This window comes from Culex pipiens, chromosome 1 (genome assembly GCF_016801865.2).
Source record: "Culex pipiens pallens isolate TS chromosome 1, TS_CPP_V2, whole genome shotgun sequence".
NCBI lineage: Eukaryota > Metazoa > Arthropoda > Insecta > Diptera > Culicidae > Culex > Culex pipiens.
Genome location: NC_068937.1, coordinates 124,069,349 through 124,094,458, shown reverse-complemented (window position 1 = coordinate 124,094,458; position 25,110 = coordinate 124,069,349). Strand labels below are relative to the sequence as shown.

At 36.4% G+C, this 25,110-nt stretch overlaps 1 protein-coding gene across 5 annotated transcripts in view; it reads left to right on the top strand.

Annotated features, from left to right (window-relative positions):
- LOC120414274 (hemicentin-1) overlaps positions 1-25,110 on the top strand; it is a 332,674-nt gene that overhangs the window by 283,347 nt on the left and 24,217 nt on the right. For all 5 annotated transcript variants that reach the window (XM_052709655.1, XM_052709619.1, XM_039575396.2 and 2 more), the window contains 5 exons: positions 4,468-4,767; positions 5,141-5,361; positions 11,269-11,446; positions 18,120-18,330; positions 24,089-24,279. In XM_052709655.1, the coding sequence (XP_052565615.1) occupies positions 4,468-4,767; positions 5,141-5,361; positions 11,269-11,446; positions 18,120-18,330; positions 24,089-24,279 (1,101 nt within the window). The remainder of the gene's footprint in view (positions 1-4,467; positions 4,768-5,140; positions 5,362-11,268; positions 11,447-18,119; positions 18,331-24,088; positions 24,280-25,110) is intronic.

Here is a 25,110-nt window from a genome sequence, read left to right as displayed (position 1 = left end):
CATACAGAAATTACAATCGTGTCTAGTACTCAGTTGCAGAACTTGGCTCAGCCTGGAGTCTTTTAAAATTGAAAAAAATAACAGAGCAATAATTGTTATGTCACATCTGAGAAGTATTGAATTTCAAATCATGCAAAATCCGTCCGTCTCTCAATATCCTCGTATGACACAAATCAATTATGAAAATGTTCTCTCCAATTAGATTCATTTTGCAAGAAGATGGAGCAAAAAATTTGTACGTCAAAAGCACATCGCTCGGCGTGCTGTTATTCCGAAAATTGAAAAAGCATTTCGCTCCTAAGTACATGTAAATGAGCGGAGAAAATTCTCATTTTCTCAGTCTTCAACAACAATTGGAGCCCAGGTGGCGGTCCCCCCTCCCCCTCGCCATCCCCATTTCAATGGAAAATTCGTTGATTGGAAATGGCAGCAAACCAACAGAAAAAAAAAAAACAAATGAAAAGCTCTGCAAAACAATAGGCTACACACCATCTGCACTAGATACAGAGAAGGGACGGTTAGGAAAATTTACTTGGAGCGAAAATTTGAGGAGGGCAAAAAAAGGTCATTTCGATGCCTTCCTTCGATGGGTATTAAATTAATAAGATTGCTTAAATTGATTGCCGCTCGAAGGCGAAGCAGAATACGCCAGAAGGTTCATTTCAATTGAATTCCAAATTTGGGCAACTCAAATTGAACACGACCAAGTGTCTGGAAAAAAAAACGGGCCTTACGTGAACTGATTTGCAAGAACGTTTTACGTAACTGAAGACTTTTTGGTATAAATAGGTACCACGTTTTCTGAGAATGAACATGAATTACGGTTCCATTCTCCTGGATGAAACAACTCGTGCCAGTAATTTCTGATGAAGCTGTTTCTTAAGAAATATAACTGCACAAACAAACGTATGACTTGCAGGCAGAAAAACATCTAATTACTTACCTTTTACAAAAGAATGCTCAGAGGCAATACTATACCGAAGAAGATGAAGTATTATATTATGGAGAATGCTATACATAGCATTCTTAGAATGTGTGCTTTGCTGCTCGATCATAACTGTGTTGTTTTAGATTGACAATGATTTTTTGCACCAATTTGAAGCCAAGTGTCGCGCCCGTGTGGATCAATCTGACCGCGCATTGTACTCACAATCCAGAGGTTGCTGGTTCGAATCCCGCGGTGGGCGCTCTAAAAATTATAAGTGTAAATATGGGTACCGGGTGCCGTCGCTCCGTGCCGTACTCAAACACTTAGGAGCCCAGGGCGGCGAAGTCCTTGTAGTTAAAAGGAAGACACTAGTGATTGGTACTAGCAATGGTGGCCGACAGATATAAAGTCAACTTCGTTTTTTTGTTTTGAAGCCAAGTTTATGCATATTTTTTTTATTTCAAGCTTCATTTTTTTAAATGTATAGGTAACATGTATAATAAATTGCCTAATGCTTATCATGCAAAAACTAATTTTATTTTTTCAATTGATTCGTCTTTTGTGATACTGTTTGTTCTTTTGATAAAATTTCAAATGTGTTGTTCAAATTATAAAGTTTTTAAAATTGTAATGATGTCATTTATTGATAAATATTTTATCCACTTTTATTTCTCTTAATCAATCTAAATTTTCAAAGCTTTTCGTGGTTTTTGTATGATTGAAAAAAAAAATATCTACTCATTATCCTCAGAATGAAATCTCCTTTAAATATTCATGTCGCTTTATGTTCAATATAAAAATTCCAATTGATTTTTAATGCTTCTTTAATCTGAAAAATACAAAAATTAACAACAACAACAACAAAACTTGTTTTTATTCTCAATCTCATTCAGTTTGCAAAAGCAAGTCCTAAATTCATTTTAAGCATACAGTACTAGAAAAATCGTAGAGTATGAATCATGACAGATCTGTTTTTTAAAGAAATAATAAATAACTTTGTGCTGAAAATAAAATTATTCTTTGAAAAATTTATTATTATTTTTTTAATTTGTTCATGCTTGAAACAAATAATCCAAGAAATGGGAATCATTTCAAAAATATGCAGAAATTGAAACAAATAATACTCTTTTTTCCCATATTTTTCCAGATTTTTTTTATTTAAGATTTGGCAAACAAACACAGAAAAAAATGATGGTAATACTTATCACACCAGATTATGCATAAAAAAAGTGTAATATTATATTAGAAACTGCAATTTTCATCAGTTCGTGGTGAATTTTCATCAGATTTTTACACGTTTTTTAGGAAGAATTTCTAAATAAATTGAAAACAAAGTATTCAACCTTCCAAAATTAAACCGTTTTTTTTTGCTGTGTACCTAAAATAGACGTTGAATTTTTCTTACGATTCTTTATCCGGTATTTCGAATTTGAGAGCAAAAAATTATACTAAATGCGGTTGTGTTACTGTCTAAATTTTGGCAAAATATCAATGAATTTTGAAAACATAAATTCCTACTGAGAATTTTAAGAAAATTTTGAAGGAAGGGGAACAAAAACTTGAAATAAAATGATTGTTGAGATTTTTAATAAAACTTAAAAAGACTGAAAAAAATACTGTTTATTTAGAAAAGTTTCCAAAAAATATTATATTTTTTTCGGTTCCATATTTTGACTGTTTTTTTTATAATTAAATACCGTAAACCGGGGTGACTTTGATAGGATTTCAATTTGTTTTTAGAATATTTTCCAACAGGTATGGTTTTTCTCAAGATTATTATTTTTAAAACATGTACTGGGGTAGGCCACACAAAGTCCATGCACTATTTTGGAAAAAAAGTTTTTTCAATAGTGTTTGGAAAAATAGTTACGTTAAAAATTCTTAGTTTTAATTCCGGGGTGACTTTGATAGTCATAGTTTTTCTTGTTAAAATCATATTTAAGATGATCAAACTTTATTTGTACGTTAAATGTACCATCACTAAAGTAGTGTTTTAGTTTTAAGAAAAAAAATCAATGTTTATATTTAGTTAACTAAGTATATAAGCTTTCTAACAAAATACATATAAATTTTAGCTAAAATTGTTAAAAAATTGAATTTTGCCTGAAATTTGTTAAAACTAGTTTTGTTTATAAAATTATCGATTTATATTGCATTTTATACTGAATTCAAAGCACGAATCACAAGTTTTCACATTTTACATGAAATTTGTTCAACTGAAATTGCCTATAAATTTGGAGATATTTTTTAATTGTGTTTCAAAAACACATATTATTAATTATTTACAAACTTATTTAACCTTCTCCTAGTAGAAAAATGTCCAAAGAATCCGAAAATGCATTCCGTTTTCCGATTAAAAATCATGTTCATTGAGAAAATCATGACACTTTGAGAAGTTTAAAATAATGACTTTCATCAACATTTTCATAACTATAGTTAACTAACTTTTTAAACTTTTCAAAATTTTATGAAAAGTTCTTCTTGAGGTACTTTGAACACTTCTCTACCACGGTCAGTATGTTTCTGAACCATTCTTTACCTATTTTAATTGAACTCTTCATTTTGCGGAAAAATCGCAAACCTATCAAAGTCACCCCCGGCTATCAAAGTCACCCCGTTTTACGGTAACTAATAATCCCGGGCAGACGGTAATAACAAAATTCATGCCATTTCAATAACAAATACTGTTAAAATAACAAAAAGTGTTATTGAATATTCTTGCGAAATCCATTTTTGCATAAGAGTTAAATAACGGTTTATGTTATCATAACAAAATTTGTTATTGGTCTGATATTGATTGAAAGCCAATACAACTCGGGAATAACATTTTTTGTTATGGAAGAATAACTCCAACTGTTATTAGGATGATAGGATTAGTTGTTAAAATAACAAAAAATAAAAACAGAGATTTGTTCGAAGAATAACTAAAAATGTTATTACGTTGTTATTTCAATAACAATCCAATAACAAAAAAAAAAACAATAACGACGAATAACAAATCCTGTTATAAATAAAATAAAATGTTATTGGCCTAGTATTTTCAAATAACAAAAAATGTTATTAAAAAGTTATTTTCGTCTGCTCGGGATGACTTGAATAACCGTTATAGCTTAAAAAAACTTTTTTCCACGCATAAATATCTTAACTATCAATCCAAATCAGGATCTCTTCGTAAGCCCATTCAGCTTGTAAAATGGAAAACAACCTCCGATTGCACTGCAAATTATTCGTGAAGCCAAACGACCGTCCATTTGCAGTTCCTAGTCGATACGATTCCGAAACGATATAGCCTAACCTCAAAATTGCACTCGTTTGGTCCCGGCCAGTTGATGATCCGGAATGAGCAATTCCAATCTCGGAGTAGACAGCGTTGTGTGTGGGTGGGTCGGTCGTTCCCTGGAACTCACTTAATTTGCAAGTCATATCGTAGGAATGGGAAAGGCAATAGCACAACAGTTCGGCGATACTCCCTGGGAATACCTATTATGCACTAATTTGGTCCTGGTTGGCGTCTCTCCTTTCTTCTTTCTCGTTTGCAGATGCACCCCGGTGCAAGCCCGGCACGGAGCAGACTTCGGTCGGGTCGCTCAACATGCACTCGATGCACGTCCGCTGCGAGGTCGAGGCGGACCCACCGGACGGTGTACGGTTCAGCTGGACGTACAACAACACCCGGAACGTGTCGCCGGTGCTGAACTCCCGCGTTAGCTCACACGGGCTGGTCAGCACCATGACATACCTGCCCCAGTCCGACGCCGAGCTGGTCACGCTGGCCTGCTGGGCCATCAACGCCGTCGGCCGGCAGACGCAGCCCTGCCTGATTCACATCCTGCCGGCGAGTAAGTACGCGCGGAGAAAGCTCTGATTGTTGGGAAACGGTGTGCGGTTTGGTGGACCGAAGATGTTTTCTCATTTTTGACATTCACAGACAGATTGACAGTATTGACTAACAGGAACCAGTTATTAGAACACTTGAGACTAACTTATCTTTGACGTCCGTTAAAGAAAACTCACAAACGTTTCAAAAAATTACTCTAAAATCTTTGATCCACCCACCGCACACGTTCCACCTTCCAATCCAGGAAGTTCATTTCGCCATTACACCTCACCACCTGAACTGGTTTTAATTAAAAATTCAAATTCCAAAAACCACCTCCTTCCCCAACACATGCCTAAAACGATTCCCTTTCGGTTCGATTTCTTCTCCGGCAGAAATTCCCGACCCACCGCGTAATTGCGAGCTCCGCAACGACACCGTCCTCGAGGTGGTCTGCCAGCCCGGCAGCGACGGTGGCCTCGTCCAGAGCTTCCTGCTGGAGGTGGTGGGCGGTGCGCCGCCCCCGCTGCTGTACGGAGCGGCCTCCTCCCTGGACTACACGCGCAGCCCACCGACCGAGATGCTCGACAACGAGATTTCCACCATGAACGACCAGGTAGGTGGGAAAGATGGTGGGAGTTTCTTTTTTTTTAAGAGTTTGAAGCTTTCCCGTTCCGAGCAGTGTTGATTTTGAAATTCGCCAAATTGACAGCACTGACAGCGTCGAAAAACGTAGCACCTATGGGTAATTCTCCGCCAACTCACACAGCAGTTGCCCCGACCCCTCTTCGATTTGCGTGAAACTTACTTGGTAACTTTTGTCCCTGATCACGAATCCGAGGTCCGTTTGTTGATATCTCGTGACGGAGGGGCGGTACGACCCCTTCCATTTTTAAACATGCGAAAAAAGAGGTGTTTTTCAATAATTTGCAGCCTGGAACGGTGATGAGATAGAAATTTGGTGTCAAAGGGACTTTTATGTAAAATTCGACGTCCGATTTGATGGCATACTCAGAATTCCAAAAAAACGTATTTTTCATCGAAAAAAACACTAAAAAAACCACTGTAAAAAATTTGGAACACGTCATTTTATGGGAAATTTAATGTACTTTTCGAATCTACATTGACCCAAAAGGGTCATTTTTTCATTTAGAACAAAATTTTTCATTTTAAAATTTCGTGTTTTTCTTACTTTGCAGGGTTATTTTTTAGAGTGTAATAATGTTCTACAAAATTATAGAGCAGACAATTACAATTTTTTTGATATATATACATAAGATGTTTGCATATAAACATCACAAGTTATCGCGATTTTACGAAAAAAAAGTTTTGAAAAAGTTGGCAGTCGTCGATCATGGCCGTTCATCGTCATCCGCGACAGACACGGACAACGAAACAAAGAGAAACACAAAAAGTAACTTTTTCAAAACTTTTTTTTTGTAAAATCGTGATAACTCGCAATGTTTATAAGCAAACCCCTTGTGTTTCTATATCATTTTTTTTTTGGAATTGTCTGTTCTGAGCAATTCTCTACGAAATCGGTCTTTTTTCTTCAATTTTATTTTTTGTATTTTTTAATCCGACTGAAACTTTTTTGGTGCTTTCGGTATGCCCAAAGAAGCCATTTTGCATCATTAGTTTGTCCATATAATTTTCCATACAAATTTGGCAGCTGTCCATACAAAAATGATCTATGAAAATTCAAAAATCTGTATCTTTTGAAGGAATTTTTTGATCGATTTGGTGTCTTGGGCAAAGTTGTAGGTATGGATACGGACTACACTGAAAAAAAATGATACACGGTAAAAAAAATTTGGTGATTTTTTTAATTAACTTTTTATTACTAAAACTTGATTTACAAAAAAACACTATTTTTAATTTTTTTTTATATGTTTTAGAGGACATAAAATGCCAACTTTTCAGAAATTTCCAGGTTGTGCAAAAATCATTGACCGAGTTATAAATTTTTTAATCAATACTAATTTTTTCAAAAAATCGAAATTTTGGTCGCAAAAATTTTTTAACGTCATTTTTCGGTTTAAAATTGAATTTGCAATCAAAAAGTACTTTAGTGAAATTTTGATAAAGTGCACCGTTTTCAAGTTAAAGCCATTTTTATGTAACTTTTTTCAAAATAGTCGCAGTTTTTCATTTTTAAAAATAAGTGCTCATGTTTGCCCACCTTTGAAAAAAATATTTTTGGAAAGCTGAGAAAATTCTCTATATTTTGCTTCTTCGGACTTTGTTGATACGACCTTTAGTTGCTGAGATATTGCAATGCAAAGGATTAAAAACAGGAAAATTTATGTTTTCTAAGTCTCACCCAAACAGCCCACCATTTTCTAATGTCGATATCTCAGCAACTAATGGTCCGATTTTCAATGATAAAATATGAAACATTCTTAAAATTTTCCGATCTTTTCGAAAACAATATTTTCAAAATTTTCAAATCAAGACTAACATTTCAAAAGGGCCAAACATTCAAAATTACGCCCTTTTTAAATGTTAGTCTTGATTTCAAAATTTTGAAAATATTGTTTTCGAAAAGATCGGAAAATTTCACATATGTTTCATATTTTAACATTGAAAATCGGACCATTAGTTGCTGAGATATCGACATTGAAAAATGGTGGGCTGTTTGTGTGAGACTTAGTAAACATCAATTTTCCTGTTTTTAAACCTTTGCATTGCAATATCTCAGCAACTAAAGGTCGTATCAACAAAGTCCGAAGAAGCAAAATATAGAGAATTTTCTCAGCTTTTCAAAAATATTTTTTTCAAAAGTGGGCAAACATGTGCACTAATTTTTAAAAATGAAAAACTGCGACTATTTTGAAAAAAGTTACATGAAAATGGCTTTAACTTGAAAACGGTGCACTTTATCAAAATTTCACTAAAGTACTTTTTGATTGCAAATTCAATTTTAAATCAAAAAATGAAGTTGAACAATTTTTGCGACCAGAATTTCGATTTTTTGAAAAAATCAGTATTGATTAAAAAATTCTTAACTCGGTCAATGATTTTTTGCACAACCTGGAAATTTCTGAAAAGTTGGCATTTTATGTCTTCTAAAACATATCAAAAATTAAAAAAAAAATTAAAAATAGTGTTTTTTTGTAAATCAAGTTTTAGTGAAAAAAAAGTTGAATAAAAAAATCAACAATTTTTTTTTACCGTGTATCATTTTTTTCCAGTGTAGTCCGTATCCATACCTACAACTTTGCCCAAGACACCAAATCGATCAAAAAATTCCTTCAAAAGATACAGATTTTTGAATTTTCATACATCATTTTTGTATGGACAGCTGCCAAATTTGTATGGAAAATTATATGGACAAATTAATGATGTAAAATGGCTTCTTTGGGCATACCGAAGGCACCAAAAAAGTTTCAGTCGGATTAAAAAATACAAAAAAAAAATCGAATGACCGAAATCCTAGAGAACTGCTCTTCTACAACATTGTAGACCATTATTCGCTCTAAAAAATAACCCTGCAAGTTTGGAAAATAAAACGAAGTTTTAAAATGAAAATGTTTGTTCTAAATGAAAAAATGACCCTTCTGGGTCAATGTAGATTCGAAAAGAACATAAAATTTCCCTTAAAATGACATGTTCCAAATTTTTTTACAGTCGAATAACGAAAAATGGGAGAATTTTTAATAATCAAGAAAAATAATAAATGCAAAAAGATGTTGCGGGAAAAACTGAATACTAATTGCACTGACATGGTTTATAACAGTTGTGTAATCGTTCGGGGTACATTGTTGTTCCTGCCTCTAGTAAGACATTAATTTGAATGCTGTCAGTGCCAAAAGCCCACCGTCGTCCAGCACTGCAAGCCACCAAATCCCATTACATCGTGAAAACCAATCATTATAAGTGCGCCCTTTTGGGAGAAATGAGTTTGCAATCGCCAGCTGAGGCTAAATTTACACACACAGCATTCGTAGCAAGTCAATCGAGCCAGAGTAACTCGATTCGAAATCCGCGACCGGACAGAGCAGTTGCTGTTTTCGCGTAATGGTGATCAAATTACGCGCGAGAACATCGTCCTTGGCCCCCTGGTGGGTAGGCAACCGACGGCAGCAGCAATTTATTCCGCTACGATTCGAACGCGTTGTGTTTGTTTTGTGCGCCATTTTGAAGATACCGCGGCGCCATCTGGCTCCACCATAAACAAGTGCCCACTCAATCACCTCCACTCCAGGCCACAAACCACGCTCCGCTCCGGAAGGACGGCTCTGTGTTTGTGCAATTGTCACACGTGGTGTCACGCCACGCCACGGCAGAGTATAGCTTCAGGGGCGGACGACGACAACGACGACGACGGTGATGCACGAGTAAACACACGTGCCTGAAACATGCATGCAAATAAGCCTGTGGGAGCTGTGGGGGTCCTTCATCAAAATCTACTCGACGGTTCTTGGCGCCGAGGAAGGTGACACACGTGGAGAACACGGGCTCAGACCTTAATCGCTGGCATGGCGCATTTGCCACGTCTGGCAATCTTCATTTGGAGGAAGTGCCGGAAGAGAGTGGATCTGGGTGGCTTAAAGCGCAGACTGTTGTGGCTGGGATTTGTTTGCTTCGGTGGTGTTTTGAGAGTTGCGAACTTGGGGTTAGCAACTGACAGCATTCGCTGAAGAAACGTTGGACCTTTTCTACTTATACAGTTTCTTCTACTAACTTTGTATTTAAGTTATGTCTTGTGTAGTGGTAATTCACGTTCACACATATTTTTCTTTACTCTTGGAAGTATTTGAACCGAGTATTGAAATTATTTAGAACCTCATCAACTACTTCCATTTCAACCACGTAGAACTCTCTTGATACTCTTTGTTGAAAGGATGAACCATCTCTGTGAGGAAGTCCTGCCACATTCTTATTTTCAGTCACTCAATTGCACTTTCAATATTCTTCGCTTCCGGCTAATTGATGGCTATTGGAAGTTTCGTTCCACTTCGTTTGCCGGTATGCACATTACTTTGATCTACCGAAGAAGGCAAGCACTTGAGCGTTGCAAATTTGCAGCGAGTGCACTTTCTTGTATTCATTACATTTTGTTCACTTGACTTGGAGTGCACTGCCACAGACCTCGTTGAAGATGGGCTTGAGTATCAAGTTGAGCTGGAAGCCAATTTTCGGTGGGACGCATGTCCACGTAAAATATAGAACCAGTGGAAATTCTTTGAATCAAACTTCCAGGTCATCTTCAGTATTCTTTATTCAAGCTTGCTTAAGGCATTGTAAGTTGGAATAAAGAGATATTTTTTAAAGACTGATAACGTTTAAGTGTTTGACTGTTGGCAGCAATCATAAAATTGACAGCATTTTCGAGAAAAAAACATATCGTAAAACGGGGTGACTTTGATAGCCGGGGTGACTTTGATAGGTTTGCGATTTTTCCGCAAAATGAAGAGTACAATTAAAATACGTACGGAATTGTTTAGAATCATACTGACCGTGGTAGAAAAGTGTTTTAAGTACCTCAAAAAGAACTTTTCATAAAATTTTGAAAAGTTTAAAAACTTAGTTAACTATAGTTAAGAAAATGTTGATGAAAGTCATTATTTTAAACTTCTCAAAGTGTCATGATTTTCTCAAGGAACATGATTTTCAATCGGAAAACGGAATACATTTTCGGATTCTTTGGACAATTTTCCACTAGGAGAAGGTTAAGTAAGTTTGTAAATAATAAATAATATGTATTTTAGAAACACAATTAAAAAAAAATCTCCAAATTTATAGGCAATTTCAGTTGAACAAATTTCATGTAAAATGTGAAAACTTGTGATTCGTGCTTCGAATTCAGTATAAAATGCCATATAAATCGATAATTTTATAAACAAAACTAGTTTTAACAATTGTCAGGCAAAATTTCGACTATTTAACAATTTTACCTAAAATTTATATGTATTTTGTTAAAAAGCTTATAAACTTAGTTAATTAAATATAAACATTGATTTTTTTCTCAAAAACTATTTCAGCTACTTTTGCGATGGTACATTCAACGTACAAATAGAGTTTGAACATCTTAAATATGATTTTAACAAGAAAAATAATGACTATCAAAGTCACCCCGGAATTTAATCTAAAAAATTTTTTCGTAACTATTTTTCTAAACACTATTGAAAAAACTTTTTTTACAAAATAGTGCAGGGACTTTCTGTGACCTACCCCAGTACATGTTTTAAAAATAATAATCTTGAGAAAAACCATACCTGTTGGAAAATATTACAAAAACAAATTGAAATCCTATCAAAGTCATCCCGGTTTACGGTATTTGACAGCACATTGACAGCACCAGCAACTGCAGGAACTCACATTCTTTAACTAAACACGTACTTACCCCATAATTAGTAACAACTTATTGTAGATTGCAGGAGGTACTTTAATTGTTACGTCGGTACTAGAAAAGCTCAATACTCAATATCTGTTTATTTTGGTACAAGTCCGTGAAAACAAGAACTCCAACCATACCTTAATCCCACGCTATCTTTTCTCATTTTTCCTCTCACCATAGGCCACCCTGGCGCCCCTGTTCCGGATCCAGGAGCTGCTGCCACAGTTCAAACTGCACAGCCTCGAGCCCGGCCGGGACTACCAGCTGCTGGTGTACGCGGTCAACGGGAAGGGCCGCAGCGATCCGCCGTTCGTGATCGACAAAGTGCGCGTGGGGGCGGCGCTGGTGCCTCCGTACGGTGAGTGTAGTGCATATCTGTGGGCGTTTGCTAATTAACTTTACCGGGAATGCATAATTTCATCAAAGATGACTTTTAAAAAGAGCTTGCTGAAGTCCAATCAAATTCACTAATATGAGCAACGTAATCCCAGCCATGAATACAGCACAAATCCCTTTCAATCACTCATCGTTCAGCTCGAAATATCCTGTCAAATCTAGAACATAGCTCCATTCATCTATTCATGCTGTCAGTCAGCATCGTTGTGATATGGCTTCGCATCTTTGGCAAAAGAAAAAAAAAACAAATTAGAATCAATTTCCAAAGCTCCAAATCATCCCCAAACAATTGATTCCGAAACGTCATGAATTTGAATGAAATTAGAAAACTGACACAAAAGACGGCAATCCCTACAATACTCACAGTTGAGCAGGCTTCATCGGATCTCGTTCATCACTGCCAGCCAGCCTGCCTGCCAATGATTCATTATCGACCTCTAAAGTCCTCCTCCAACGAATTGGGAGAGGCCCAATTTTTCGGAAGCACAAATCAGCAGAACGAAAAATCGCATGAGACGTGCTTTTTTAAGGATTCTTCGTTTTTTTTTCTTTCCTCCTCGACTATTTTGGGATGATTACATTCATTTTGGTGTAGCTTTTGCGAGGAGGATTTGCTTTCCGGGTGATATTTTTGGGTTTCGTTCGAGCCCGTTTCGACACTGGGAGGAATCTGAGCAAAGGATCTCTGGCAGGCCATCAGTCTTACCTAACCGGCGTCGTTTGTGATTCCGGAATCGGAATCGAATCATTATTCAGCAGAAAAAAAAACTATTCTGGCAAGGGTGGTTGAGAATGTAAGCAGATATTTCAAACATATCTGGAATTTTCTAAAAAGGATAACGTTTTTCAAATCATAAAAAAAATGAATTCTCTAAATTTTACCTAAATATTGAAAGCTATATTTTGAGCTTTTTTTTTATTAAATGGGTTATCTAGAACGGGGTAGAATTTGAATGAAAAATATTTATTGAACTGAATTGAATGGTGATGAAAATGCATTTGCAAACAGGGGCTATCAGTGCAAATTATTCGGCTCAAAAATTTTCTGGGGGTTCCCTAGCCGAAATAATTAGACCCGTATTTTAAAATATTTTTAAAGGATTTCTCGGACAATTTGACAAAAAAAAATGGGCGAGGTTCATGGGCGAGATATGATTTTTAGAAAATAAAATCTGGGTTTTTCGACGCGCTGCGCGCAAAAACAGGAACTTTACGAAATCGGGAAAAAATCAACTATGCTTATTTGGGAACCGTAAACCGGGGTGACTTTGATAGGATTTCAATTTGTTTTTGGAATATTTTCCAACGGGTAAGGTTTTTCTCAATATTTTTGTTTTAAAAACATGTACTGGGATAGGCCACACAAAGTCTATGCACTATTTTGGAAAAAAAGTTTTTTCAATAGTGTTTAGAAAAATAGTTACGTTAAAATTCTTTGTTTTAATTCCGGGGTGACTTTGATAGTCATAGTTTTTCTTGTTAAAATCATATTTAAGATGTTCAAACTATATTTGTACGTTTAATGTACCATCACTAAAGTAGCTGATATAGTTTTTAAGAAAAAAATCAATGTTTACATTTAGTTAACTAAGTTTATGAGCTTTTTAACAAAATACACATAAATTTTAGGTAAAATTGTTAAAAAGTCGGAATTTTGCCTGAAATTTGTTAAACCAGTTTTGTTTTTAAAATAATCGATTTATATTGCATTTTATACTGAATTCGAAGCACGAATCACAAGTTTTCACATTTTACATGAAATTTGTTCAACTGAAATTGCCTATAAATTTGGAGATTTTTTTTAATTGTGTTTCAAAAACACATATTATTTATGATTTACAAATTTATTTAACGTTCTCCTAGTGGAAAATTGTCCAAAGAATCCGAAAATGCATTCCGTTTTCCGATTCAAAATCATGTTCATTGAGAAAATCATGACACTTTGAGAAGTTTTTAATAATGACTTTCATCAACATTATCTTAACTATAGTTAACTAACTTTTTAAACTTTTCAAAATTTTATAAAAAGTTCTTTTTGAGGTGCTTTGAACACTTCTCTACGACGGTCAGTTTTATTCTAAACCATTCCGTACGTATTTTAATTGTACTCTTCATTTTGCGGACAAATCGCAAACCTATCAAAGTCACCCCGGCTATCAAAGTCACCCCGTTTTACGGTACCAAAATTTGCGCCATTCAATTACGAAAATTTTGGTACCCAAACGTGTATAGGACATCGCTGAAATTTTAAAGTTATCGCAGTTTAAGTGAAAAAAGTTATTTTTTCCCGATTTCGTCATTTTCCTGTTAATGAACCTCGCCCATTTTTGGATGTGTTATGTCAAATTGTCCGAGAAATCCGTTAAAAATATGTTCAGGTATAGCAAAATGGCATTTGAAGTATTCATAAGACTTTTTTTAAGTTAAAATGGCGAGGAGTTATGATTTTGTGAAAATCGACGAAAATGACAATTTTTTGGACCACCCTAACACGGCGTAGGTTACCCTGTTGGCCAAACCAAAAAAAAACGGGTCTAATTATTTCCCAACACGAGATTTTTTAAAAGGTTAATGTCAGTAAACGCTTCAATTTTGTCAAGGTATGCTAGATTTGGGCTCCCTGAACACGCTAAAATCGACAGAATTAAATTCTAGAGAATTTTATGCGAAAGAACAAAGTTGTAAATTTCGGGTACAAATAATATCGTGCTAAGAAATCAGGCGCCTCCATGGTTTAATTCCTAGAAAGGGAAATTCAATGGAGGCGCTTGGTTTCTTAGAATGATTTCATAGCATTTATACTCGAAATTTACAACTTTATTCTTTCGCAATAAATTCACTAAAATTCAATTATGTTTATTGGACCTATTCTACCTTGACTAGCGTTTACTGACATAATCTTTGAAAATGCGTGTTGCGTAACATACACATACACAAATAAAATTAGATCACCTTCCTTCAACCAGTTCTTCCAAAGTAATTCGTGATTGAATCACTTCTTTCCTTTTGAGATTCACCATTACTTTCTTCAATCACCCTCAAACTCTCACCACCACCACAGCCCTACCCCCCAAACAAATTGCACAACCGAAATACAAGATTGATGAGCATTTTCATCCCCCGCCATCGATCGAGTCATTGCTTCCGGCAACAACAGAAAGAAAACCCGTTTGCCAGTTTGTAAAGCAAGAAATTCAAACAACAACAGAAAAACACCCCAAGAAAAGCCCGGAAAAGTGCGGCCAGCAAAGAAGCCCTCCGACGACGCCCGATTCCTATTGTTGTATACGTCACGAATCCTTCAATCACTTTGGCGCGTTGCTGGCTGCGTCCGGAAAAAAAGTCCGAGAATTTCCGAGTCATGCTCCACGCCGACAAAGGATGAGAAATGAAGTCCGATTTGCATTGCTTTCAGGCGTTCGGAGAAATCTGAGGGGGGACCATTCCGAATCCACCTAGTAGGTTGATTAGAACCAATCCAACCAATAGTTACAGTCGCTTTTCGTCCACAAAAAAATAATTCCCAGAGGAATGACTTTCAGGACGTTGGAACCATTCCAAAAATTTGAATATCCTTGATGAAATATTTAAATTAATTACTTTCGTCCTGAGACTGGCAAATGTCCAACATTTCCGAGTCAATCAGGACCAGCAACTGGACGTCTCTCCTAGGGTGGGCTTGAGAATTAGCATAGTATCTGAAATGCCGGTGAATCGTTTGACAAATGAATGGGTGCCGTCTCGAGAAGTGGACTATTATATGAAGGTCCAATCAAGCAATGCCGGATCGACGAGTATTTCTCGTTTAAATTGGTCAGTTGATTTCTCTGCGACGATGCTGCTGGATGATGCTGGGATGGAGTCTTGAAGTTATCCAATTGAAAAGTCTAGCAGCAAACTCACTCTTCAGTGAGCATTGAGGTCGTCGGGTCAGGCTACCGGTATATGGAATTGAATTGAAATAGAAATCCTATACAACAAAGGCAAAAAGAAGCTCGACATACCGAGGGAATTGTCCAGGCTGCAGAAAATGAAATTGTCAACTTGAACGACTTCATTCAAGATGGCAAATAGTATGCTTGTCGTAGTGATGACTATGCTGTCAATATCTATTTTTGTTATTGTTGTTAATTCATTTATTTCCGAACCCCCCCCCCCCCTCGATTTCGGTCAGTGCCGAGCGACATAAACTTCAAAAAATATTTGCAACGGCCTAAGTGTTTATTCCATTTTTGACATTTTGTTTTTTTTTGCTTTTAATTATAACTTTTGTTCTCTTTTGTATACTGCAATTGCCATTAGGAATCTTGAAAATTGTGAATAATTTGAAAAGCTATCGTTAACCTTGTTTAAATATCATCATAAATTATGATCAGCTACTTATTTCGTTAGAGTGCAAGGGAGGGTGGTATGATTGAAAGCGCAGGCAACCGTCCATACAAGTAGGTTATTAAAATATTCAAAAATCTAAATCTTGAAAACGATTTTTTTTATCGATTTTGTGTATTCGGCAAAATTTGAGGTGTTGCTTAGAACTTTTCAGCAAAAATAACTACACCCTAAAAAATTACCCATTTTTAAATAAAGTCACATAAATTACGCAAAATATCATTTTTTAAAAATTCTTATTTTTGGATAGGATTTATATGACAATACATGCCATATCTTTAGTTATTTAACTCAATTTTAAGATGTATTCGAAAAGTTCTTCATTATTAAATAATGAAAAAATAAATATGAAGCATTCGTGAAATTTAACGATCTTTTCAAAAACAATATTTTGAAAACAATTTAGTAAAGACTAACATTTCAGAAGGGCCAAACATCCAATATTACGCATTTTTGAAATGTTATTCTTGATTCAAAAAAAATAAAAAAAAATATTGTTTACGAAAAGATCGGAAATTTCACGAATGTTTCATATTTTATATTAGAAAATGGAGGGTTGTTTGGGTAAGACAATTTTATTTTTTCTTTTACTTTTATCCGCTGTATATCAGCAACCAGTGGTCCAATCTTCAATGATTCTTAGACGAACTGTTAGGAAATTTTCTGAACTTTATATTTTTCAGGAATTGACAATGGACTATTTAAAAAAATAAAAAAAACTGATTTTTTTGCTGATAAAATTTAATTTGAATGGCTATACTTTGAAAACGGTGCAGTTAATCAAAAAAATTGTCAAGTACTTTTCGATTGCAAATTCAATTTTACATAAAAAAGTAGGTCAAAAAATTTAAGTACAAGATTTAATTTTTAACAAAAATCACAATTAAAAAAAACATAACTCGTTGGCAAAGTTTTGGTCTATACTTCTGAATAGCTTAAAAGATTCACTACTACACTTGCAAGTGTGTAACGTCACACGTCGAAAAATGACCTGTCACATTTTGAAGAAGAGCAATTCTCTACGAAATCGGTCTGAAACTTTTTTGGTGCCTTCGGTATGCCCAAAGAAGCCATTTTGCATCATTAGTTTGTCCATATAATTTTCCATACAAATTTGGCAGCTGGCCACACAAAAATGATGTATGAAAATTCAAAAATCTGTATCTTTTGAAGGAATTTTTTGATCGATTTGGTGTCTTCGGCAAAGTTGTAGGTATGGATATGGACTACACTGGAAAAAAGTGATACACGGTAAAAATAATTTTGGTGATTTTTCATTTAACTTTTTGTCACTAAAACTTGATTTACAAAAAAACACTATTTTTATTTTTATTTATTTTGTGATATGTTTTAGAGAACATCAAATGCCAACTTTTCAGAAATTTCCAGGTTGTGCAAAAATCTTTGGGCGAGTTATGAATTTATGAATCAATACTGATTTTTTCAAAAAATCGGAATTTTGGTCGCAAAAATTTTTTAACTTCATTTTTCGATGTAAAATCAAATTTGCAATCAAAAATTACTTAAGTGAAATTTTGATAAAGTGCACCGTTTTCAAATCAAATCCATTTTTAGGTGACTTTTTTGAAAATAGTCGCAGTTTTTCATTTTTTAAATTAGTGCACATGTTTGCCCACCTTTAAAAACATATTTTTGAAGAGCTGAGAAAATTCTCTATATTTTGCATTTTTGAACTTTGTTGATACGACCCTTAGTTGTTGAGATATTGCCATGCAAAGGTTTAAAAACAGGAAAATTGATGTTTTCTAAGTCCCACCCAAACAACACACCATTTTCTAATGTCGATATCTCAGCAACTAATGGTCCGATTTTCAATGTTAAAATATGAAACATTCGTGAAATTTTCCGATCTTTTCGAAAAAAATATTTTCAAAATTTTTAAACCAAGACTAACATTTTAAAAGGGCGTAATATTGAATGTTTGGCCCTTTTGAAATGTTAGTCTTGAACTTTACGCAAAAATATTCAAAAAAAAAGCACAGCTTTGTATCCTTTCAAACAATTTTTTTTAAATATATTTTTTTAACTTTTTCTATTCATTCAAACAGGAGTAGTTCTTCAGATAGTTTTTATAATTAAACCAGACTTTGTGATTATTTTTTTTATTAAATGTTTTTTTTAGCTTTAATTCTTCTATCAAACCAGTTTTACTGAGACAAATTTTGTGAACATTTTTTTAGAATAGTAGTCGTTAATTTCACATCTTTTCCTACCTTTCCCCCTAGTGGAGGAGAACATCATCTCGGAGGACCCGACGCCGGCGGAGACCTCGAATGCGGACAAGCAGAAGCAGCAGTCCCAGATGGTGATGTTCGCGGCGGTAGCGGCCGCGGCCGGCGTCGTCATCACCTCGGTCATCGTGGCCGGCTTTGTCGCCATCTGCCGGCTGAAGCGCCCCAAGCCACCGGAACCGCAGGAGGTGCGCAAACGGATGCGGTAAGTGGTCTTGTACTGCGGGAGATAAATGGGGCTTGTGGGGGTGAAATGGTCATACATTAGCCTTTAATAACTGCAAAACGGTGAAAAATACTTGTCTGAAATAATGGTTCACTTTGCCCCAACTCCCCCACCAAAGAAATCTAGACACTCTCGAGCGAATTTAACGAGCCAAGCTTCTGTGACCGCCTCTTCCGGCGTGGGTTCCGGCTGGTGGTCCGAAAATTTGCCATAATCCAGTTTTACGAGAGTTGTGCTTTGCGCCGCGTCGCGCTCGCTCGCCGTCGGTAGTCGCACTTCATTTCGGCGGACATTTTTTGGTCATTTTTTGTCCGTTCATGTCTAGGCTGTAATGTAGAAGCCACAGGAAGTCCTCCCCCCTTTCCTTCTTCCGTCGCCAACCACTCTCTTGGACATTTGATTGCAATCTTATACGTGGTCGTATCGTTTCTTTTCTTTCCTTTTTTTTGTTGGTACTCTGCGGGTCATCAACTGTCTCGTAAAAGTAGTCTAATAAAGAAACATGATCCAGCTGAGCTTGGGCAGCAGCGGGAGATTTGCCTGCCGGAAAGAACCAATTTGGGGGTGGTTTAGGCCTAGGCTAGAGGCACGAAATATTGAATCTGGCACAGTGGCTTTCGGTAGTGAAAGAAAAACAAACAAACAGTTGTATAAAGTTTTGGAGCTATTTATACAAAAAATATTGCACTGAAAACTGAGTTCTTCTTGCAAGGACTTCTAAAATGTTCAGGTCAAATTTGACGACCTTTGCTACAACCAGACTCCGGCTTCTCAGAGTTTGCCCATCCCGACTCCTGATCTTCAAAATTACCCTTACTTCTCCGACTCTGGCTCCCACTCCACAGTCCTGGCCACAACGATTCATTGACAATTGTATCTGTATTCTTTCCAGATCATAGTCCAGGCCACGAATGAGCTTTTGCTACAACTTTTCCTTTGTCTCGTGATAACCAGCAAGAGCATTCTCTTTCTATCACTCCTCCTACCACGCGCTCTCACCGCTGAGTCTTTCGTTCTCTCAAAAAAAAAAAAAAAGAAAAAAAAAAACGCCATGAAAGAACGCGAGTGGATTTTTTTTTATTTATATTAGAAAAAAGTATGTCGTAATCCTATTACAGCGTTATTTATAGATTTTTTTGTTGACATAACCTCGTTTTGCTCCCCTTCTGTCAACGATTCTGATAATCGTCATTTATGCAAGTTGATCGATCTGTCGAACTAGTAAATTCGCCTAAGAGTTACTGATATCAATAACATCATGTCTGATATTTACCCGAACTCAACTCAAATAAGGACACGCGCTCTCTCTCTCTCTCGTTGCTTGCTAGGACTTCATCGGTCGTAAATCAGCTCATTCCTTCCAGTTTTATTGACTGAGCTGTTTGCGTGATTTTATGTGCTCCGATTCGATCTCGTGCTAGTGGGTATTTAATAAGGCAATTATTTCAGGATAAGTAATTCCAACCGGATGGTTTATTAACAAACTGCTCGACGTCTGTCTTCGTAATGAGCCCTTTCCCTGGTTAGGAAGTGAACTCCAGTGTAAGAATTGCCGGAATGCTGCCCCTCAGACCAAAGTTGTTGTTTTCATCCAAGGGCACTAAAAGGCAATAAACATCTGCAATCGATGCAGGCCATAGGTTGGCACGGGAGGTGGGTTGTGGAAATGCAGCCAATTAGAAGGATTGCCGCCTTTCATCGAGTTCGACCAGGCAGAATGTTTATTATCTTAGCCTGGCCGGATGCTTTTCCTTTCACAGGATGATGCTTGGTTGAACTATCCTGGAAGGACTCTTGCTATGTAAGCTCTTCAGTTTATTTTAGAACGAAAGATTCAATCTTAAATTGGGGCACATTTATTTTTTAACTGAAATGTCCCATTTCAAGCTGACACCAGTAATCTCCATAAAGAGCTCTTGTTCCGTTCAATTTACGGTACTCAAAGTTCATAACCCATGTTTCACGAACCAGCACGCACCGACAAAGACATGGACCTTAAGGATGGTGATCCATTCGGAACCAAAGTGCTTATCCCTTTTTTTTTTGCTTCTCCAACAACAACAACACCCTTTTTTCCCTCAGACCAAATCGGTGCGGATCCGATCCATGTCATCGATATCGGTTCCTCGTGGCAAAAAATATGCCAAAACCCTCCCCCTCCCTGCGAAACGGTCCGGAATGGTCAACCGGGGCAGGGGGAGGTGGAACGTTGGCTTGATTGGCGTTGTAAAGAATGTTCAAATTATTGAAATTTGGTAATATGTATCCAGGACCTTCTTCTTTAGGAGTTCGACGGGGTTGGGTGAAACAGGAACCCCGACGAAGAACTCACTGATTGGGTGGATGTCGGAAAATTCGAAAAAGGAAGCGATAAAGAATCGTTTGGGATGCTAAGCTGAATTTATGGGGCCAAGGGGAGCAGTCTCCTGGTGGGGAACCGTTTTTGAGCTTCGGTGAGGGATTTAATGATATGCGTTGGACGTACAGTCCATTCTTATGAAATGAAGCGATGGAACGAAAGGGTGGCTGGAGTCGGAATTGAAAAGGAACTCATGGGTCATGGAAGTCAAGATAAAATGTAAAAAAGATCTCTACCTTGCTAGAGATTTAAATTGAGCATCGAGCAAAAATTTAAATTTTGAAGAAATCTTTCGTGGAAATGAAGTGAAATCAATGGTTGGAGACAGATACCGTTTATTGGATTGATCCACCGTTTATATCTGAAGTTAAGTTTAGTTAAATCTTTTCATAAAATCACATATGTCTCATGTAATTTAAATCAAATAAAATATTTAATATTATGCCCTTATGAATTGTTAATCTTGATTTCAAAGTTTTAGAAATATTTTTTTTTCACAAATTTCACGAATTTTTACCATGTTTTTTAATATTGAAAATTGGACCTTAAGTTGCTGAGAAATGGCATTAGATGTGTGGGTCAGACTGTGATAACTAGAATTTTCCTGTATGATCAATCTTCAAAGCATTTATTTTCAGAAATTGACACTTATGGGCTCTGTTTAAAACATCGAAAAACTGCACATTTTTATTTAAAATCAAATTTTATCTAAAGATATCTTAGAAATGTTGCACTTTATCAAAACTTATGGGTAGTAGTTTATGCAACGAGTTGCAAAAAGAAGATATTTTCAACACGAGTTGTACATTCATACAACGAGGTTAACCGAGTTGGATAAATATGAAACTTTTGAAAGGGATTTCAAGTCAAATGTCCATGTAAACAACATTGAACAATACCGTCAGTGGGGGTGACATTGGGTCTGGGGGGTGAGATTGGGTCAAAGTGATTTTTTACGGATTTTACCATTTCTAAGGTTATTCTCAATAAAACTGAACTCTGTTAAAGGGGATGTGTAGGGGACATCTTAAGATGACTTCGCTGAAAAAATCTCGTTCCTAGAACAAATCCTGTTATTTTGGCAGATGTCTAAACTTGGGGTACGTTTTTGGCCAAAAATGACCTCTCGAAAAATATTTTTACTAATATTTTTGTTAGAATTGCTCGAAAACTACCCAAATGTTTGAAAATCTTCACTTCAAACATTGTAGCGTGTCAATACGATTCCCTCGAACAAGAAACGCTGTTAGATGACTTGTTTTTACCATATCTTTGTATTTGAGCATCATTTTAGTTTCATTTGACCCAATGTCACCCCCTCTAAGGGGTGAGATTGGGTCAATTTTCAAACTATTGGCATTTAAGGTAGTGTTCATCAAAATCCACCATATTTTGGGAAAATAATAGTAAACTATCTAAGAACAAATCTACGTTGAAAGATTTTCGATGTTATTCAAATTGTTTTTGATATTAAGAAATTTCGAGAGGTGTATCGTTTTTTGACCCATAGTCACCCCCACTGACGGTATTGAAAAGTATTTCGTTTCAGTTCATGTGTTGAATAGTAGAAATTTTCAAACTGTCGATTCTGTTATTTTTAAAAGAGAAATGAAGGCCGTTTCGTCGTTCGAGAATGACTGGAAAAGTAAGTAATTTCTCGACGGAATTGCAAAAAGTACTCTTCGATTGCAAATTTGATATACATTGAAAACGAAGTTGACTTTATAGCTGTCGGCCACCATTGCTAGTACCAACCACTAGTGTCTTCCTTTTTTATCTACAAGGACTTCGCCGCCCTGGGCTCCTAAGTGTATGAAAGTATGGCACGGAGCGACGGCGCCGAATACCCATATTCACACAAAGAATTTGAGAGCGCCCGCCGCGGGATTCGAACCGGCGACCTCTGGATTGGAGTCCAGTGCGCGGTCCGATTGATCCACACGGGCAAAATATACATTGAAAACTGTTGTAAAAAAAAAACTGGTTTAGATTAACATCATTTTGCATTTAGCGTTTTTCAAAATAACACATTTCTTTTAATCCGTTTGCGCAGTGACAATTTTTTTGTCCGTACTTATCTATGGCTCTAAATTTGCGGGTTTGTGTTTCTAAAACATTTCAAAAATCTAAAAAAATGAAAAATACCGATTTTGGAAAATAATTGCTTTCGAAAAAAAAATTCATGAAAAATTCGGTATTTCTTTTTTTTTAAGTTCTCATCAAGACCTAAAATTTACCTAAAACTTTGCCGAAGACAACAAATCGATCAGAAACATCCTTCGAAAGATACAGATTTTCGAATATCTTTGTATCATTTTTGTATGGACAGCTGCCAAAATTGTATGGAGACTTGAATAGGTTAACCAATGACATAAAATGAATCTATTTCTGAAATTTGGGAAGAGTCGCTCAAATACAGTTTTTTTGGGCATATATTCGTTGAACAAAGTTCAATTCAGAATCATTAACTATTTTTTTAAATGTCTATGAGAGTGACGGCTGGATTAACCTTAGCGTTGTCAAACCAAATCCCATTGGATGAAATTCAGTATATTGCCTGTGCGATGCTTACTTTCCTACCTTATTTTAAACAAACAGATGTTTCCATCTTCTTTCTGTTTTTTTGTTATAATTCTTCAACAATTTTTCGAGATTTTTATGGAAAAAAGAAGAAAAGTTCTCAAATATCAAATAAATTATGCTCACATGTATGAAAACTCTCAGTGGGACAGTTTCAGCTATATCCTTGATATGATTTTTTGAAAAATGTTGCGAAAGCGTCAAATACAGTCCAGACTCGATTATCCGAAGCCTCGTTTATCCGAAGTTTCAGTTATCCGAAGGTTTGTATGGGACTTCGGATAATCGAATCACGAACAAAAAAAAGTTTCGTTTTGTTTTATTTTCTTACTTTTAACATCAAATTCGAGCTCTGCTACCCCATTTCATTCAAATTTTGATGGTTGATTGCATATTAATTTAAAAAAATCATTTTTTCAATATTTCATCACCGCCATTTTGGCCGCCATCTTGGATTCAAAATTCTAAATCACTTTTGAGTAGTTTAGGGGTCATACCTAAGCTCAACAATAAAAAATAAGACAACGAGATCTTTTTTTTCGTGATTCGATTATCCGATTTTTCGATTATCCTAAGTGAAATTTTGCCAAGGCCTTCGGATAATCGAGTCTGGACTGTAATAACATTTTTGGACCACCTTAATCGCCAACAAAAAAAAAACGGGTTAAATTATTTTGGCCATGCCAAATTGGAGCACTTTTCATTCGGATCCTGCTGGTTTGACGTGGAATCGCTGAATTGAATGTGAATCGAGTAATGTTTATTCTGTAATTTATAAATCTGTTATTCCTGTTCCAGGCCCGCCCGGACCGACGTGCCGTCGATGTACGCCGAGGACGACGTGTTCGAGGACGAGTACCAGCGGGGCGGCCAGCCCCAAGGCCAGCAGTCCGGCACCGATCCCCGGTGCAGCCGGGCCTCGTCCACGCTCCGGAGCAGCCGGTACATCTCCGAGGGCTTTGTACAGTATTCGCAGCCTAGTCTAAACGGTGAGTAGTACACGATGGGCCAAATGTGTGCCGTCTTTTTTTGTGTTTTTCTGTTGCTTTGAGAAAATCGGCAAATTGACGGGATTCTTTTTGATGTCATGGAGAGCATGGCCCTTAAAACAATACACTTTGCTAAGCAAACCAATCCAAAGCTAGCCAACCAATAACCCATTCTGTTGCAACCCTTTGTCGGCTATTGTGATGGTAGATGAAACCTCGGCTAACCAGTGAATATACAGACGCTCTTTTGTACCAGACACTAAGGAGACGACGCCTACACCAGGAAGGACCTAATGACCTAAACTTCAAAAACAGACCAGGACAGACAAATCATGTCTCGAAAAATACCAACCGGGGTAGATTGGGATTGAACCACACCACCGACCAAACTTCCCTGAAATTCAGTGATGACAAAGCCACTGATATCCATTTGGACTATTGCAAACTAGTTCATTTTAAACTTTTCATAGCATATTTTGAAACGAACAATGCACGTTCTCGCTAAATAGAAGGGCAAATTCCTGTCCATCATATTAAATTCATTCGACCTCAGTGCAAATGACATTTTCGGACACAAATATTAAGGCAAAAATTTGCTAAACTATTTAGTGAATTTTCCTTTGCTCTTCCGACGTCATGTTTGAACGCACGCACACGAGCAAAAAAAACACTGTTCTTTAATTAAATTACGTCCGGAAAAATTTCCTTTTTCCCCGCTCGGAATGAAATTTATTTGTCGTCCGGGTCCTGTATGCTGGGTGTGTGTGTGTGTGGGACCTACCCGGAAAGTTGGCCACCAAAAATGCCAACCTCCGGCAACGCAGCAAGATA